Raw genomic sequence first — 19,108 nt, forward strand, 5'->3', positions numbered from 1 at the left:
CCACAATGAAAAACTTGCTCCAACTTAGCCTTTGACGGGATTTTGAAATGTCCTACATTCGGTGGCAAATGAGCTTGGTAGGATTTACCAAATGAACACAGGTTTAGATTTTCTAAGGCAATATTTATGTTACATCTATTTACACACGGAACTGCTCCAGTCACTGCGGGAGCACTGGTCTCACACAAGTACCATTGTAAAAAGGCAACACCGATGTGCATAAGATTGAGGATGCTAGGAGATTAGTTTATATCTGCTTCAAAATACCAAAACAGTTTAGGTGGTTTCAAGGATTCAGTACATCTGCACACTCAACAACAAGCATCTGGCTAATGTGGTACTCCTGAAAGGTGCAAGTAGGCACTCATTAAGGGCCCACATCCACATGATGCCAAATAGTTTATCGGCTCACCAGTTAAGTAGCCCTGGAGGCTGGAGGACAGGACTGTGGTTACTCCATGACCATTTTATCCTTGGTCTCCCAGTGACCTAATCTAAATGTAAATTGAATGTAATTTGATACTTGTATAGCGCACTACTCACCCTGCAAGGGTCTCAAGGCGCTTGTACGAATACCGCTGTGGAACCCATCCTGGCTTTCCCTGTGAGGCGTCCACTCCTGGGCACCCCCAAGGTGGAGGCCAGGCATCCTTAGCGTTGTGGGGGCCGTTGTGGAGATTAAGCAAGCTATTTCCCAGAGTTGCAGAGTGGGACTCCATGATTGGAATAGGCACCGAGGCGAGATGTATCAGGTCTGTGGAATTTGAGCCCAAGACCCGCCGAGGCGGGAATTGAACCCTGGTCCCGGGCTGACCTCTGAGTCAGGGTCTGCCGCTCTAACCATTGAGCCACACTTCTCCACTCATTGAGCCACACTTCTCCACAAGCGCTTGTAGACTGCACTAGGCAATCAAAAGAACACCTATGTCTTGCCTAGTGAAGAGGCTGAAACTATTCAGATTTTCAATACTTTCCCTACAAGAAGCAGCACACTGTAGATAAAAAACGGGACCCCAGGTCATCTAGTTGCGCCATCATGCCCGATTGACTTCCTTGTGCCTCCCTCCGCTCATCACAAAAACAGGTGAAAAGACAAATAAACCCACACAGACAATGTAAATGAAGTAAACCATGGAATACATACGATGAAACTCTCATGCCTTCTCTTCGTGTGGCCAAACCTTCTGCCACAAGGGATTCTGCGATATTTTCCCCTGTAGTGTCTGTAAAATAGCAAAACAAATAACTTCAGTGAGAAAGCCAAGCTCCTGGTGATGCAACCCTGCCTGCGAACTACATGCTCTGCAAACAGACATGGCCCCAATTGGAACACTCCAAATACATTTCTGATGCACTCTGTGCTGCGATCTGGGGACATAAAGGCACTACGTGAAGCACACTCAGAGCTACATTGATGCTGGTGGTTAGAGGAGGTGGACACCAGCACTCTTAAGGGATGGCAACATACATGTCACCAATGGACCGACCCAGAGCAAGAGTGAGAAAAGGGAGAAACGAGGGGAAAGAGAAACAATGACAAGGGGAGAACGCAGGAATGGAAAAGAACATGCAAGCCTGAGACAGACATGAAGAGTGGGTGGTGGATAAAAGACTCATGAGGTCTATTCAAGAATAGGCAGCCTTGATATATGGCAACATGGCAGAGGGATCATAAGACACTTCAGGCCACTGCACTTTATTTGACAAAGGATGCACGGCTGCCACCCTAGTCACTGCAGTTTTGAAATCCATAGGAAGGCAGTGTGGAGAAGATTCCACTTTGGAAACTCTGCGATCTTTAGTGTGCTCATTCTCCTCACACACACTGGTCTAACAATTCATAAGGCAAAGGATCGAAAAAACTAGCAATCGAATAGCTGTGCTCAACAAAATATTAACCAATGGGACTGTTGTGGAAAATCCAATGTACCAAACTGGTACTTGTTTCAAATTCCTTTTAACCAAATCACAAAAAATAGTCATTCCGAATTTAAAATGGAAACTGTTGTAGGCTACTTAATCCTCACCAACACGAAACAAAAACATTAATATGGTACAGGAAAGACATTAATCAACATACGGAACAAATAGCTACACAATGTACGAACATGCAGTGACAAATTCATATTTGCTCCCCCCCCCCCCTAAAAAAAAATAGCCATGTATCACTATGCCTCCAAAAATTAACTTTGGTGGACTGTCAGCACAAAGTACAAATGCACTGCTATGCTAGTAGGTATTAAATGGGAGACGTATGGTTTAATTTGCATCTCCCGATAAGACAAGATGGCAAAAAAAGCCTGCGTTCATTAGTGAGCAGCATCCATGGAGGTAACATCTGTGTAGAATAAAATAAACAGAGTGCTTCTTAATGCAGCGCAAAAAAATACTTTGCAACACACATGGAAGTGGTCTAATGTAGACTCCATAGGCATCTGCCCACTGTAGTGGAGTGGTTAAGCCAGCTTTGCAGTCCAGCTTAACAATGATGCTAAAAATGTGCAGCGTCTGACGTGTGGAGAAGCATTATGGACAAGCATGGTGTATAGAAGGGTGCAAAGGATGACTTGGGCTCACCAGCTCCATGTAGAGTAGCATGAAATCCTACAGAAATTGTAATGTTCCTTCATTAAACCATGACACTCCCAACTCGTTGGCTTAAACCGATTTAATTTGCACATATTGATACTTAAAAGTTTAATATTTTTAGGTTAACGCACAACATTGTGTACTAGGGTCTGGATCACAGATTTTAGAGACCTGCAATATAGCTTCTTATTTTATGCCACACCGGCTCGACCATATCTTACTTTTTAAGACTTATAATGCTCTGTGCTGCTAGCTGTAATGAGTTTGAAGTCTCTCATTGGCGTAGTGTGTTACAAAATACTTCTTGGGAAGTAAGCTTTCCTGGAAATGGCAGTGCATACAGATAGCATATTTAGTACAGAACCTACCGTCTTCGATTGCAATCATGTTATGTCAGACCCTGCCTGCACATAGATTTTACTGGGTGCCCAGACACCAGAAGGCTTGGTTGGAAGGTGCCAGCCCCTTTAGAGAAACCATGGTTGGCTTCAATTACCACATCAGTAAGGGCTTTCCGTGGGGAACTATCCTTTAAAAAAACTTTTCAAAACATCATGTAAAACCTAAAAAAAATCAATTTGAAGAAAAATGTCCTGCTTTTTAATCTACACAATCTTTATCCTTTAATACACATTATAAGCACTACAGACAGTATACTGCTCTTCAGACTGCAAAGGGTTGCTATGCTTGTCTGGGGCCAGGTTTGAATACCATTAGGGAGTCTTGTAAAGGAAAGCCAGCATTCAAGATGGGTCACTTTTCTTGCATTGCCCTTCCAGAGTCTTCGGTCTGGAATAAATAGACATACTAAAAACGTGAATGCTAGCCTGGAAAGTCCAGCAAATGGTTAGCGCTGGGCTACAACCGTGGCCAGCACCTGCAGAGCTGGACTCTGAAGTCAGCAGGGGGTAACTGATGAGGCACTGAAGAGAAGAAAGCTGCCCAAAGGATATAGGTCAGACAGATACTGGGACGGAGGAGCGGGCCAGCAGAAGCCCCTATCAAAGATGATGCAGCGTATAAGTGTTTAGCTGGTCCATACATACGCAAAGGATTCTTTTCTTATGCCACTTCCTGCACAAGAAGCCTTCCCTACATAAAACATTTTGGGATAAGAGCTGCTTGATGATACGGAAAATGTCTATTCGCCTCGTCCTTGAATGGATATGCAAGATGAAGGCTTCTGTGTCATTTTGAAAAAAAATATTTTCTCCTTCTACCCACCTTGCCACTTAAATACAATTCATCACCAACTACAGCACACAGACAGCAAAACATTTTTGACGTCATATCTAGATAGGAGTTCATAAAGCCTATAAAAGTCATTAGATTGAGGAAACTGGTCGACCAAAAGCCAAATGCTCCATCAATAAGGAACTTGGTAGACAAATGATTCACATTCATCAGCAGATCCTGAGACACCCCAAGGCAACAGGCCCTTATCTTTTTTTCTCAAAGAGAATATATACATTTGGCCATTTTACATGTGCAGCTGGGCATGGTGAAGGATAAGTCGCCAACTCAAGGATCCATTAATGATCACTCTACTGTCTACCTTTAGACTAAGGAAGTAGCCTGCCCCCCCCCCCCCCCCGGGCAGCCAAAGGGCGCAGATTTAACATGCATTGATACAAATGATATTTCCGAAGCATTGTGCTCGCCAACCCACACAGATAACCTATAAGTAAATGCGGACTTAAATATGTTACCGGTATCTACAAAACACCACACATGGTAGGACCACAATTTTTGTACACAAATGTGACGTAAAAACTGCTAAAAATAAATGTGATCTGACCCAGAAGATGCAGTGGAGATCATGTTATGTTATGTTATTTTATTTTATATAGCGCGCAGATGCCGCAGCCAGGAGGCGTCCCGGCGCTTTAGGAGATGGTGGAACACAACACAGCAGAGGTAACCAGACAGGAATGGGACTAAACTGCGGAAAATAGGAAGGTTTTTTATGCCTTCCTAAAAGGGAGCAGGTCAGGGATGGAACGGAGTGGGGCAGGCAAAGAGTTCCAGAGAGCTGCCGCCAACACTGAAAAAGAACGTCCACCCATTCTAGCTTTTCTTAAACGTGGAACAATGGCTAGATTTAACCCTGAGGATCGAAGGGCTCTGGAAGGGGCATAGTGAAGGATTGTCTGCGAGAGGATAGGAGGGGAGGCTAACTTAAGAATTTTAAAGGTTAAGCAGAGAGCTTTAAACTTAATTCTTTGACCTACAGGTAACCAGTGGAGATCTTTAATGGTTCGACGAGCAGAGACGAACTTCGGAAGGCCGACCAGCATCCTGGCCGCCGCATTTTGAACCCGCTGAAGGAGAGCTAGTTCTGCCCAATTCACGCCCGAAAACAGAGAGCTGGCATAGTCCAATCTGGTGAGAACCAAAGTTTGGACTATGATCTGTCTGGTGTCCGCATCAAAAAATTTGAAGATAGGTCGGAGGCACTGCAGGGCACCAAAACATGTACCGGCTACACGTTTAGTGTGGGGAGTGAAGGAAAGTTTGTCGTCGAGCCACACCCCGAGATTTCTAACTTCAGCTACGGGAGTGGGAACAGGGCCCAACTCGGATGGCCACCATTGGTCTCCCCATAGCCCACTTTCCCTACCAAAAATGATGACCTCGGTCTTAGAGGCATTGAGTTGGAGTCGATTATTCGCCATCCAGCCTGCCACAGCTTTAAGAGCTGACTGAAAGGTAGGGGCATCCATGTTGGAATCACCATTAAGTGCCACCGCCAGCTGCGTGCCATCGGCGTATGACACTATGGTGAGACCATAACTGTGGGCTACCTCCGCCAGCGGCTGAACATACAAATTAAATAGGGTAGGGCTGAGGGCCGAACCCTGCGGGACACCCTGACGAATGGGGCGAGGGGCGGAGACATAGGGTGGTGTAGATGCTTTGAAGGTTCGATCCGTGAGAAAGGATCGGAACCACTCAAGTGCTACCTCTCCAACTCCTGCTTCCACAAGACGATGCATAAGGATCTGATGGGAAACCGTGTCGAAGGCGGCACTGAGATCCAATAGGATCAGTGCCGCCATCTGACCCTGGTCCAGCATCTTCCTGATGTGCTCCACCACAACCAAGAGAGCGGTCTCGGTACTGTGGCCCGCTCGGAACCCATTCTGGGAGTTGTCCAGTATGTTAGCTTCCTGCAAGTGAGATGATAGAGTGTGATTAGCATGCGCTTCTGCTAATTTTGCTAGCCAAGGGAGAAGGGAGATAGGCCGATAGTGTTCTGATTTTGTAGTGTCAAGGGAGGGCTTTTTAAGAATAGGGATGATAGTAGCCTGCTTCCATGCAGTGGGAACACTGCCGGTGTTAAAGGAGAGATCGATAAGACTATGCATGGCCGGGTAGCAGCACTCGGCGAGTTCCCGAAATTGTGTGGGTCTCATAGGGTCATCCGGTGAACCGGATTTGACTTTTATCGTCAAGGCTTTGAACTCGTCTAGAGTGGGACTGGGAATGATTAACAGTGGTTTAGGGACCATTGGTGCGATAATATTCTCACTGATGGGGGACTGAGAGAATGACCTGTAAATGGCCTCCACCTTTTCAACAAAGAACGAGGCCAAATCCTCACAATGTGCCAAGGAAGCTTCAAGAGTAGTAGTGGCAGTCTTTTTACTTGTGAGGTCCTTGCATACCCTAAAGATAACCTTGGTAGGATTCGTACTGTTCTTTATCTCCTGAGAATAGAAGGCAGCCCTGGCTGTGCATATGGCCTGATGGTACACTCTGGTGCAGGCCCTATAGGCCGACTTGAGGTCAGCGTCATAAGTTTTGCGCCATGCACGTTCCGCTTTTTTACAGGAAGATTTAAGCGTCTTAAGGGATTCGTCGTACCAAGGGCTAGAGGGACTTGATCTAGTCTTACTCCACCTGGCCGGTATAAGAATATCTAGTGAGTGATTTATCCACTCACAGAAGCTATCATAGCCAAGGGAAACTTCAATAGGGGGTTGAGGATGGTGCTTCATCAGAAGATGGTGCTCTAAATTCAAGTTGCTCCAGGGACGTTTGAAAATATCAGGGGTGTTGTTTCTAGGGGGAGGAATAAAAGTGGTAATATGAGTTTCGATCAAATGATGATTGGTCCAGGCCATAGGCCTAGGTTGGAGCATTGAAATATTGGTGGAGATATTCGTCAGGAAGGGATCTAGCAAGTGTGCGCCTGTATGAGTCGGTAGTATGAGCAACTGTCACCAAACAAGACACTTTAAACAGAGCCTACAAGTTAGAGGGAAGAAAAAAAAAAGCAGAGCCCGGCTAAGAAAGTGGATTAGCTTTTACTGGTGAAACAATGACGATTCATTACTCAGCAAGCAATCCCTATGTTTACAGACAACACAGCTCTATCTGGAGAATGCTCAATGCAAGCTGACCAATCTGCCACATAGTTCACTGCACAGTATAACATTTTCAAATCGATCAACTATGAGGTACCGCAAGTAGCAGGTTAGTGCAGAGGCACATGCACTCACTGGCAAAGGGGGCCTTGTCCCAACCCTCCTCGTTAGCTAGGGTAAAAGGCCTGCAGTAGGAACAACAGGAATGACGGACTACCGGCAAGTCTAATACTAAGGCGGATTGTACTTTCAAGTAGCTGTGGCAATGGTCTGAGTGACCACATTATGGGTTGCTGCTATCAAGAGAGCAAAAGACACACAAATGGACGGAATGCAGAACGTATCAAGCAGTCACCCCTGGTCAAGAGAGCTGGTTAAATCCATCAATATTTTGATCACCATGACACCCCAGTTTAGATCCAGCCATAAGCAAATCAGTCTTGACCCTGCTCCTCATTGGAACACTCCAGCCCGAACTGCCAAGCCAGAAACAAGCATCCTAGGACCGGTTTCGGGGTTTCACCCTGCATCAGCCTGGCTCGCTTGAATCTAGTGGCACAGTAAGCCCAGGACTAGCAAGAGAGTATTTCGACAGGAATGGAGAGAGGTGTAGCTCTCCGTGCTGTTCTCCAAAAAGTGATACACTAGGTCTTAAACCAAGGACTTGTTATGAAAGATACATGGCTTAAGTGCAAGTTTCAGCTGCACTCTACAGCAGCACACTGAATCAGGGTCGGAATGGCCTATGGGAAAGCACGCAGTGCCTGATGGGCTGCTCTGACTGATCAGGACGTGGGGTGATTATTTTACCTGGTTGTGTGCCTGTTTAATGGCCAAGTAGGCTGGGTTTGTAACGCCGATTTCCCTGATGTTACTACAAAAATGCTTGCTGCAAACACACAAATACACAGTCTCCCACACCTTACAAAATGCCCATGCAGCGTGTCTTTACACGTTCAAAAGTGGCCAGATAGGCAAACATTGGTCACTTCTTTCGCAAATGGAGGGAACTTTAATTTTGGTTCCCGGACACTTTTTTGTTCCCGAGTCCGACCCAGGACTACATGCCTTCCATCTCACGGTACCGTACATTCTAAATTAAGAAATATTCGTGTAAGGCACGGTTTGATGCAAGATGTACTGGCTGTGAGCCTGTGAACAACGCACGAGCTGCCCCTACTGCTGCGCATCTTAACACCAACATCTCTAATAACACCGAGGCATCGATCTAAGGAACAGTGCTCTGTTGAAACAGCAGGTGCCGCTGTAACGTACGGTGTACATTATACATCATGCTGTCAGACTTGCTCCTACGAGCAACCAAGCAGATCAAGGACCGCAGCTTGAACGCAGAGTCCGAGTTGGAAAAGACAAGCTCACACAAGACGTGTCAGAAGGCGAAGCTTGGCGCAGGACTGCAGTGTCCACTCCCAGAATCCGGCATCCACCGCAGAGCTGTGGCGCGTGCTGTAGTGTCACGTGTGCAAACAGTGGTAGTCCTAAAGCCCTGTAATCAGGGCCGAGCTCCACTCCATGCCTGGTTCATGTCATGGTAGATGGGAGCTTGTGGATTTTTTTAAGTCATCAATTGTGTGCTGAAGAGCTCCATTGTAGACGCCCCGTTTAACAAAAATGTCATCGGACTTACACATTTTACTGGAAGCGTGACATTACAAAAATAACTAGGAACGTTATTTTTTTTAAGCAACACCAAATACACACGATTTTTCGAACTCAACCTTGCAAAATGTTCATGCTGAAAAATTCACAACAGCATTGTTCGCTGGTATTTCCCACGGGCTTTTTGTGCAGAGAAACGCCAGCATCAATGAAATGTTGGGCAGTGGTTATATATACGCTGTCTGAAGCTACTGAAGAAAACGCAAGCGTGCACATTTGAAAAATACCGCTAGATGGCGATGACTCGCAGCAAACATGTCTCTCGCTCGAGGTCTGTGGTTTTGGGCAGAATTTGCACACCGGTTAGAATTGCACTCCATCGCGGATCAGCGGTAAGCTAATACAGAACTTCAACAAAGCCAAACTAAAGCGGAATAACAGATTTCCAATACAACTATGGCACGCTCTAACAGTGTTAGGCTGTCTTTCAAAGACAGTCTGTACGGAATGGGCACAGCAAAAAAAGTCTACAACTACAGTATTTAAAGGTAACGCTCTCGATCCCCCTTAACACCACCATTGCAAGTGGATAACTGTGCACCTCAGTGCAAGGAAACAGAACACCAGTGCTTCACGCACCACACGGGCTGCCAGGAGCTCGACATATGCGCCTGGTGCATTGGCTTCGGAGCTATCCAAGGCCTAACTATTATTCTTTCATGTAAGAATAAGACTATTGGTGGAATAGCATTCTCAGAGCGCACGGTGAAACTCAAACTCCTCGCCAGCTAAGATGTGAAGTATGCAAGACCACTTGAAGTTCAGGAAGGAAGCACAGATCTGCCCCATGCTGAGAAAAATGCAGAACCAAATTTGGCATGGTGGCATCACAAAAGAACAACACTCCACACCCGAGTTCTACAAAAAAAAACAAAGGGCTACCACTAATTCGAATAAGTGTGGACCTAGACGATACTTCTACCTCTTAGCAATCCTGAAGAAAGCAATCTATCCTGACTGCAGGACAGGTTTGGGCTGTAGAACAATCACCCATAACCAAAAAGCAATAGGAGAGGCCCATGCTTTCAAGCAACCACCAGTAACCCACTTAAACCAAGACACTGTGACAAAGAGGACGAGTACCCAGTGCACGCAGAGACCTGCCAAAAATGTTGGCATCACATGAAGTTCTCCAACCACACACAGGATAAGCATCACTATGGTCACTCATGCGACACCACAACACTTCACGCGCAGACCTCATTGAAAGCACAACACCCTTACAACCAAGCATTCCAAACATACTGGTTCTCCACTTCCAATCTCCACTTCCAATCCTTACAATTCTTATGGAAACATTTGTGTAATATTCATGCTCTATCACTTTGTTATGTGAAATCTGGAAGGGTGATAATAGCATCAAATCCAATGGTATAAGTGTTGAAATACTCAACCTAGGCCCTTGTTACCTCATCAGGCAACTTAACCCCATGCTCTCAATCTCCCACACAATTTAGCCAAATCTAAAATAAAACCAGAGTCATCTGAGGAGCAAGCCTCCGCCTCAAGCCACAGACTAGAATAGTGAAAGTAAAATTTTTCAACTGAAACTTCTTAACATACTCTTCCAATCACATTACTAGATAATTGCAGATGACCAAGTAAACCCTTGCTAAAATCTAGGTACGTGTCAATATGCCGGCATCCCAATATGTCAGATCAAAAGACTACAAACTGCCCAGGATGGGTTTGAACCAAAACAAAGGATCCACCCAAGGTAGTGAGTCTTATAAAAAGACTTCACTCGCTTCAAATCCAGGAGATAATTCAAGCCAAATTCGGTCTTACCTGCAAGTACACTGAAGGAGCTGCCCTGAAAATCCTACATGATCTACAGATTGGTCTTGTTTCTGGATATTGGCTTGAGTGCAAGATTTCAGAGGCGTCAGGGGATTTTATGTGCCGACACAGCCTAGGGAAGAACTTAACCCCATGCATCTGAATTGATGCATCAGAAACATCCAAACACACGGTTTCCAACCCTACAAATATGTATATATATCCTTACACACTTGTGAGCCTAACATCTACAAACCCAGCTCGTATTTGTCCTACAAAGAACTAAAATTATCTATGCTATTTTCATGCGTTTCCACATATATATAGTATTGTTGTGCTCTTTTTAGCACCTGAAGTAATTCAGTTACACAGTGTACAAAATACAATTGTAAACATTCTATAGCATTACTTTTTATTTCAAAGCACAGAGTGGACTTTAAAAGTATCAAGATGTGTCCGATACCAACAAAAAACATGCGAGAAAAGCGTGCTTGCTGAAATTTATGGCACAGCAGTTAAGCGCATATATGCTTATATTCTACTTGTATAGATACTGCTCAATGCTTGGCCAACCCCAATAATTTGTGTTCGATGGGGTTAGTTTTAAAAAGGTACGTAATCATGGTTGATGCTTTATGCTCAATATTGGGAGCCATCTTTATAAAGATTAACAGCAATTTGCAGCAATATAGCTACTGGCACTTGTGCCAGTCAAAGGCTTTAATTTGAACAGAAATAGGTGCCTTTGGAACGCCTTATTTAGAGAGCTGTAGAAAGATGGATCTGTATATACTATACCAAAGCATAGTGTGCACAGAGTTCAGGGAGTCAAAAGGGGTATAGCAGAGGATTAGTTAAGTAGTAACAGCTCTCTTTGTGGTAATGTGGGTGAGGAGCTAGGCTTATCCAAAGGGTGTGTAAAGCTTTTATTGTATTCACTTAATCAAGGACTGATGCGCACACTCCGACAGAATCTAAACCCATCCGGAAAGTATAAAGAAACATTTTTATGTTTTATTTTAGAACTAAGCAGGGACTTGGCATAGGTGAATAATAGATACTTTCAAAATGCAAGACTGTTCAAGGTAATGCAGTTGTGCTTGAAATTACAATTATTACAGGTTTGTATAGTTAAATACAGTTTGTGTCATCAGTAAATACTTTAAATTAATTTTGAGTTACTTTGGATTACTTGGAATACTGGGGGTGGTATGCCTAGATACCACATCCTAAGATTTCTATATACAAGGTAAGTACACATGTTTATACTTTGCAATTGAATTCACTTTTCTCCATAAATTAGCAGTTCCACACCTAAGACTATTTTAGGAACAAAATCTTATAAGATGGGTTCCCATGGGAGAAAAATGTTTATTGGTTTTGGAGATAAGAACTACACTCACAAGGGTGAGCCATGGTGGGTTAGGACCAAGGTTCCTCAAGGTCCGGGGGAGGGGGGGGGGGGAGCACTTAAAGTACACTACCAGCGGTACTGGGGCAGTCGGGTGCAGAATGCAGGGGCCCTATGTTAGCTAATGGGGCTTAGGTTAGGGTCTGCTGATGAGTAGGCCACTCTGTTGAGGGAGCCAAGGTCCTGGAGTTAAGGCCAGAACTGCTTGGGCCAACGAAAAGCAGCACTTGGGCGTCCGGGTGCAAAACTGACATTGGGGACCCTGCGCTTTCCAATTGAGACCATACATTTTGGAAAGATGCTGCAGGCTCATGCAGGGAGACTTCCTGAAGGCGACCACTGGCTGGAGAGGTAAGTTGCGATCTTGGTGGGAGCCTGGACACCGTCGGTTGGGCCACCCAAGGCTGTGGTGCATCGGATGCAGGGGTGTCTTCTGGTGTCCGGTTTTTCTTACCAGCTCCAGTCGCGGGGACCCTGCAGGTTGAGGCTGCAGGAGTCGTCTGGAGTCTTGAGGTAGGTCAGGGATCAACAGATCCCAGGTCAGGATCACTGGGAGACCTCCTAGGGATGTTGGGCCACTCAAACTCGGGCTGTGTCCGTCGGGGTGCAGAGTGGTGTAGTATTGCAGAGTCGACTGAATCTGGATTCTAGAGGGGAGTTCTTGGTTGAGCATTGCAGCTGTGCAGTGATATGATAGGATATGATTGATGTATGATATGCCTCAAATCCCCGTCTGTCACCAGACGTTGAACATCTATTTGATGTCACTCACTACCCCTGGGTGAAAAACGTTACCCATTTATAATTCTATGTTTTATGCACTGCTGATAAATACAACTATTGTATAAGAATAATATGTAAAATTATGATTTGCTTTGATGAATTCTTCGAATTCGAATAAAAATGTTTTAACTTGAACTTGTACAAGAATAAGCAAAAACAGAAAAGTACGTCTTGTTTCCAACAAACTTGACAACCTGTGGCACAAAACAAGGATCTATATAGAAACCAGCACCTGCTGTGAACAGGCGATTTATAGATCACTGGTTGCACAAAAACACATTCTAAAAGACCCACACATATTAACCAAGTACATTCCTTATTCCATTGGACCCTGGGTATTTTTGGTAAGCATAAACGGAACCAACATAACAAGTAATAATCCTTTACTTCAAGCTCGAGTTTTCAAACCCAGACATTTATTGGGACTGGGTGGAGAACCGAGCCGACGGTAGATTAATTTCTTAATAGGACAAGTACCATTAATGCAGTGATTCATCAAAGTCTAGTGGAACTGGAAGAAATAAAGGCAACTGAATTCATCAGCTATCTACTTCATAACCAGACGTCTGATGGCAGGATTTTCAGACAGCTTTCACCACATTTACAAGTACCAATGAAATATTAAAATGGTTTCTGTTCCGGCTCTGCAGGTGGCAGTCAGTTAAGGTGAGTGATTGAATGGCCTTGTAGGGTATAGCACAATCACCAGGTGAGGATTTTATACTTGTGGCAGGGGGCATGTTAAAACAGATGGTGAAGGTATGACTGCTGGCAGAGGTGAGGCAGGCGCCAGCATTTAAGAGAGCTTCAATGCAAAGTCTCACATGGGCTGTGGGGTAATCAGGACTCAGAATGCAATCAATATCTGATGGGCGGTTGGGTGCTCCAGATCAGAACAGTTGCAGTCTTGATTCACCAAAATTCTGAACTAGTCAGAAACTGCTCCCGCAAACAACTGACAATCTTATAACTTTGGGGAAGACCAACCCCAATAATTTATTGAATCCCAATATTTGTATTCACCCCAATTTTTCCTTCATGTAATCTGGCTCCATAATTCTCATCGATCTAGCAGCCTGAGACACCACCCTCCCCAATATTAGGCTCACTAATTAGCAGAGTAAAACTCCTATAAGAACTGGGACCAATCAACTGAGTTCTGGATCAAGAATTTGTTTAAAGATTTAGATCAGAATTGCTAATATAAATACAGAAAAACGCCTAGTTTGTCATGAAAGCTCAGACACAGAACACAAAACCATAGCAAAATCCCTATTGAAGGGGTTAAATCTCTCCAGATTCTAAGAGTCAAACTCCTAACGAGTACTGAGGGCATTCTAAGGGAGGAGAAAGTCTCAAAATAATCTGGCAGTCTCTGGAGGAAAATTAGAAGTCACCCCATAACCTAAAAACTAGTGTTTTTAATGTATAAACAGGTAGCAGAACGGCAGATTCAGCATGCCATGGTCATCGTTAGGTCGCATTGGAAAATCAAAAGCAGCTTTGTAATAATCAAAACTTCGCACAAACCAGTTTAAGGCAAAAGAAAATATTCTGCTGGCTTCCTTAGCAACAGCATTTTGGAGATACACAATATAATATGAAACGCTTCTCAAACAAAAAGTCATAGAATTGTTCTTCTGCAGGCCTACATCGCAACTTCGCGGAAATCGTTAAAAATGATATATATACACAGGGTACACAGTGGAAAGTTTCACTCGCAATACACGCTTTTCAACACAATCAGCATTTACTTCCCAGCAGACTGTGCTCTGTGCAAACTGAGTAGAGAAGACTTGCAGCGGTTCTGATTGGGAGAAGGGACTGAGCAGAGCAGCAAGATGAGCAGCACATCAGAAAATCCATCCAGTCTATTCAAATGGAGTCTTGCACGAAAATGTGACAACTAATAACACCTCCAACCCACCTTAAGTCGTGTAAACTGCATCTTCATTAGTTCGCTCAGATACGACCATATGCATTACAATCACCAATTCGTACAAATAATTTCTCAATCAAATTTGCACATAGGAAAAAAACTTCAAGAGTGCTGCTCATATCTCACTAAAGCACCTTTTCTGCTGTATAGCATCGGTTGAGCTGCAGCAGTGTAGTAGCTTACTCAGACTAACACTGACGCAGCAAAAGGTGGCCTTCAATTGGACCTTGTGCGACAGCCTCCAGCACCAGCAGGACTCTGCTGTAACAGGGATAGCTCCCGACAGCCACCTCTGCCTGAAAATCGTAAGCCCAACTCAACCAGAAACTAATGACCTCAATAGAAAAGTCACCAAAACATTTCTACACCGAATCCTCTACACTGATGAATTCATGAGAAATGTAAAATGGGAAGCAACATTAAAACGAGAGTATAAATCCAAACAATTTAACAGGTATATATCAAACTTGCCCATGCCTGGTATCTCTCCCGCTGTAAATTTGCAACACACCCATGCCAGTGGCCGAATGGAGTGAACTTTGTTAGCTCAGTGCAGTGCGTCTCCAGTCCGAGGCCTTCACGTTCATATTTCTCATTGATGTGGCAGGGTATTGACATTTTGGTACACTTCCATGTAAAGCATGGGATTACTGCAGATCACGGTAATTGAGTTACCATGGATTTTCAATTTCATTTCCCATTACCGGGGCCATGTTCTGAAGCAGCAATATGAATGTGGATGAACTACCTACCTGCAGCATATAGGTCTCAAGCAGGTTATATGCATCAGCGGACAGCAAAGGCTGGGCTGGGCTTGCTGTGGTCAGAGCTTTGACAAACGGACTACTAGCACCGTTTTAGTTCAATTCCAAAAGCAACATATGCCCCTTGGTTTTGGACAGCAATTCAGTAATGAGGTATGCTAGCCATTATCATGCTTGTCCCACTAAACCCAGTTTCATATGCAGTTGCTTGCAGGCCCGCATTCTCCACTGCAGACACACGGTTTATGGTCAGACTGCGCCCAGTATTCATGCAAACGTCATTTGAGTTTTGATCGGATGCAGTGAGCACCTAAACTAAAGCTCATTTCCTGGACAACGAAACGCACAGGCTACATTTCCAAGAAGATTGTGAGATTTAACGAACAGTCAATGTCGAGTCAGTCGATCATTCTACTGAGAAGGTTAGTATATGTATGACTTGGCTACATTTTGGCATCACCGACTTCCAATTAAACACATTTTACATGCAACTAATGTGACTTGTCAGTTGAAACAAATGGTCAGCGGCCATGAGAAATGGATAGATGAAGAGGAGATAATTGGGATGTGTGCTTCCCAGACAGAAAGCGTGGACAGTACCAAATAGTTAACTATAGTGGTACTCCTTGTTCAGGCGAAAGAACTCTGGGCATCCCAGGAAATCCGGAGCGGAAGAGTAAGAGGGAAGGAAGACTCTGCTATTATAAAGCATGTGGGCGCCTTGGACACGGGCAGGAAGTTGAGCAGCCAGGGCATGCCAGGTTGAGGTGCAGGAAACGTGGTCCAGTATAAATTACAAATAAAAGGCAGCTCAAACACGTCTTGCAGAGAGGAATAGTAACGTATGCAGTGGCTTAAAGGGAAGTAAGAAAAATGTGCCTGTGAGGTTTATGGGTTAAGAAAGGCATGAAGAATTGAAGTGGAGGGGGGGCGTGGCTTCGTGGGCGAAGATGGACGCAGCCTGCTAGAGCTCCCACCAGCCCGATCCTAATCCGACAATTTATCCTGGCCCCCGGACCCGCATTCTAACCCACACTTGCGGTTGAGGTGGCGATCGGCGGGGGGTGCCCTCCGGTGCTGAGATCTGGGCTCCCGGACCCGCGGCGATAGCAGTGACAGCGATTCGGGGCCTAGTCCCAGTGTGGACAGCCGGGGCCTCGATTTTGGTGATCCCCAGCCGGGAGCTCCCGGAGTTGGCTGGCTGTTGCGGCGGTGTGGCCTGCGCTCTAGGGTCTTGACCGGTAGCGGAGTGGAGAGTGGGAGCGTGGCCGTGCCCTACAACAAAGGCGTGGCTGCAGGCGCTGCAGGAGCACTGAAGGGAGACTGCGGCCTGCGCGGAGATCTAGAAGCAGGGGCCTCGAGTTTGGAGGTCCCCGGCTGCCTGTGGTGGTGCGTGACGGAAGCCTGGGCGGAGAAGCGGCAAGACAGACGGCGCTGCGGCCCCCGGGGCGAGATCCTGCTCGGTCTCCAAGACCTGGAGCGGTCGGGCTTGCCTGGACTCCTGGCCGGTGGACCCCTTGAGATCTCCCTGGAGGTGGTGCCTGGGATCTGGGGCGCCCGTAAGCTGTGGTGGCGGAGGCGAGGTGAGCACAGTAAGTGTCTCTAGGGGCCCCAAGTGAATGGATGAGAGGCGGAGGAGCTGAGGCCTGCTGCTGGTGTACCGGTAGACCAACCCGGAGCGTTGGGTGGTGGTGTAGGGGACCCCCGCCGGCCTGAGGCGTGTGGCTGGCAGTGGATGGGTCAAGACTGGAGCCGCATGAGCGGGGAGGCATAGCCGGATTGGATCCACGCAATACTCCTTGACACACGACCGGAGCTGCGCAGAGGCCGGAGGTGTCCCTGGGCATTGGTGGAGGACCACGTGGCAGACCACGTGGCAGACCTGTGCACCTTGGGGCAGTGGAACTCATAGGGAGAAGTGGCCCTGGTAGATCCTGGTGGCGGAGTAAGTTCGACCTGAGGAGCCTTGCGGACTGGCTGCGGGGAGCTGCCCCCCTATACAACTCCGACATGACCAGAGACGGAGGGGGCAGTGGGTCCACCAAACAGGGGCCCATTGATAAATTCACTGGACCGAGTGGGGGGCCCGGGGCGTCTGGAGGTAGCCAGGGAGCAGGACCTGATAACGCGGCACTTATGGCGGCAATCACTCAATCCAGAGACATGCTGGATGCCAAAATAGGAGTGGTAGGGGCTGATGTAACCTTGCTGCGATAAGATCTTCGTAACGCAGTGACTCGCATCACGGAGGCTGAATCTAGAATCTCGTGCGTGGAAGGCAATGTGGGGACATTAAAGCAGAAGGTGGCTGCGATGGAGAAAATTCAAAAAGGCCTGGCGCTCCGGGTGGAGGATGCAGAAGGGCGGGCGCGCAGAAATAACCTTCGCTTTGTGGGCTTTCCGGAGGGCTGCGAGAAAGAGACCATGGAACGATTCTTAACTCAATGGCTTGAGGGCTGGCTCCGCCCAGATGTCCTGTCACAGTGTTTTGTGATAGAGCGTGCACACAGAGCCCTAACGCAGAGGCCGCCCGCTGGGGAGCGACCCCGGCAGGTGATTGCTAGAATTCTGAACTTCCACGACAGAGACACTATCCTACGGGAAGCGAGGGCTAAGGATTCACTCACATTCGAGAACCAAAAGATCATGATTTTTCCAGACTTTACTAAATTGGTACAACAACAACAACGCCACTCCTTCATTGCTGCCAAGGCTAAGCTGCGCGGTCTGAAGCTACAGTATTCCTTGCTTTATCCGGCTCACCTTCGTGTGGTCTTTCAGTCACTGACCCATTTCTTCGATACCCCAGAAGAGGTCTTTAGGTGGACCGATGAGACGGTCAGGGTCCGGCCGAATGCCCAGCCGGGCCAGAGTCCTGGCCCGTCGCGAGGTTGGTCACAGGAGCGGGGCGACCCCGCTGTCCAGAGTAAGCGGCACAGGAAATCTAGATCGTGGAAGCGTTCCTCCTCTCGCAGGGGCCCGCAAGATGGGACACCTGCCGAATCCGATCACTCCGGAAAAGAACATTGAAGGACTCTGGGGTGTGACATTGTCTGCTGGCATCATTGGCCCCTGCTGGGGGGTAATCGGAGGGCGGCGCTCTGCTGCTCGGACAGCTAGACATTGAGCGTCTGACGACTGTCCGCTTTGCAGGTTATAGCTGTGCTTTACTGGGCTGACGATTGAACACAGAGTATAGGGCCGCCGCTCGCTTTGCATTTCTATGATAGTGAGTGGTGGCGGAGTGGGGTTCGGGGTGCGGGTATGTAGGGGTTGCCTGATTCCTCCACGTGTGGGGGTTGGCCCCCGGGGGGGGGTTCTTTGGTTGGAGTGGGTAGTTGGGATCCATTGGCATGGTTGGCCTTGGGCGCGCTGTTTTGGCCCGAGGTTGCCCATGCCGCGACAGATACTTCTGAGTTCCATGAGGTATAGGGGTGGGTGGCAGGGGACGGGGAATGGGAAGTTGAGGGGAATGTTGGGGGGGGGCGGGGTGTGGGTGGGGGGCCAGGGGTGGTTGGTGGGGTTTGCACATGATTTCTAATGCCTTGCTACTGACTGTGCTGTGCGCCTGGGCCTGGCGCTGGGGGGCCTCGATGTTCTGTCCCATTCGACTATGGCTGATGCACCGATTCCGGGGCTCCCCAGAGAGTCCATGCGCGTACTGAGTCTTTCATGCGGGGTTTTCCAGGGGTTCCAGAGGGGTCGCCATTTTGGTCCATCGCAGGTTGGCCTACATTCATGAGCGACAGTGGATTGACCTGCAGGGCCAATACGTTTTTATCAAGGGAATGGT

General features: G+C 46.8%; 1 protein-coding gene across 1 annotated transcript in view; it reads right to left on the reverse strand.

The window, feature by feature from the left end:
- Nucleotides 1–19,108, reverse strand: part of SND1 (staphylococcal nuclease and tudor domain containing 1) — a 2,099,018-nt gene that overhangs the window by 1,975,739 nt on the left and 104,171 nt on the right. Inside the window, exon 4 of the mRNA XM_086918876.1 lies at nt 1,145–1,223. Coding sequence (XP_086775002.1) covers nt 1,145–1,223 — 79 coding nt within the window. The remainder of the gene's footprint in view (nt 1–1,144; nt 1,224–19,108) is intronic.

Source organism: Lissotriton vulgaris, chromosome 1_1 (assembly GCF_964263255.1).
Source record: "Lissotriton vulgaris chromosome 1_1, aLisVul1.2, whole genome shotgun sequence".
NCBI classification, from domain to species: domain Eukaryota; kingdom Metazoa; phylum Chordata; class Amphibia; order Caudata; family Salamandridae; genus Lissotriton; species Lissotriton vulgaris.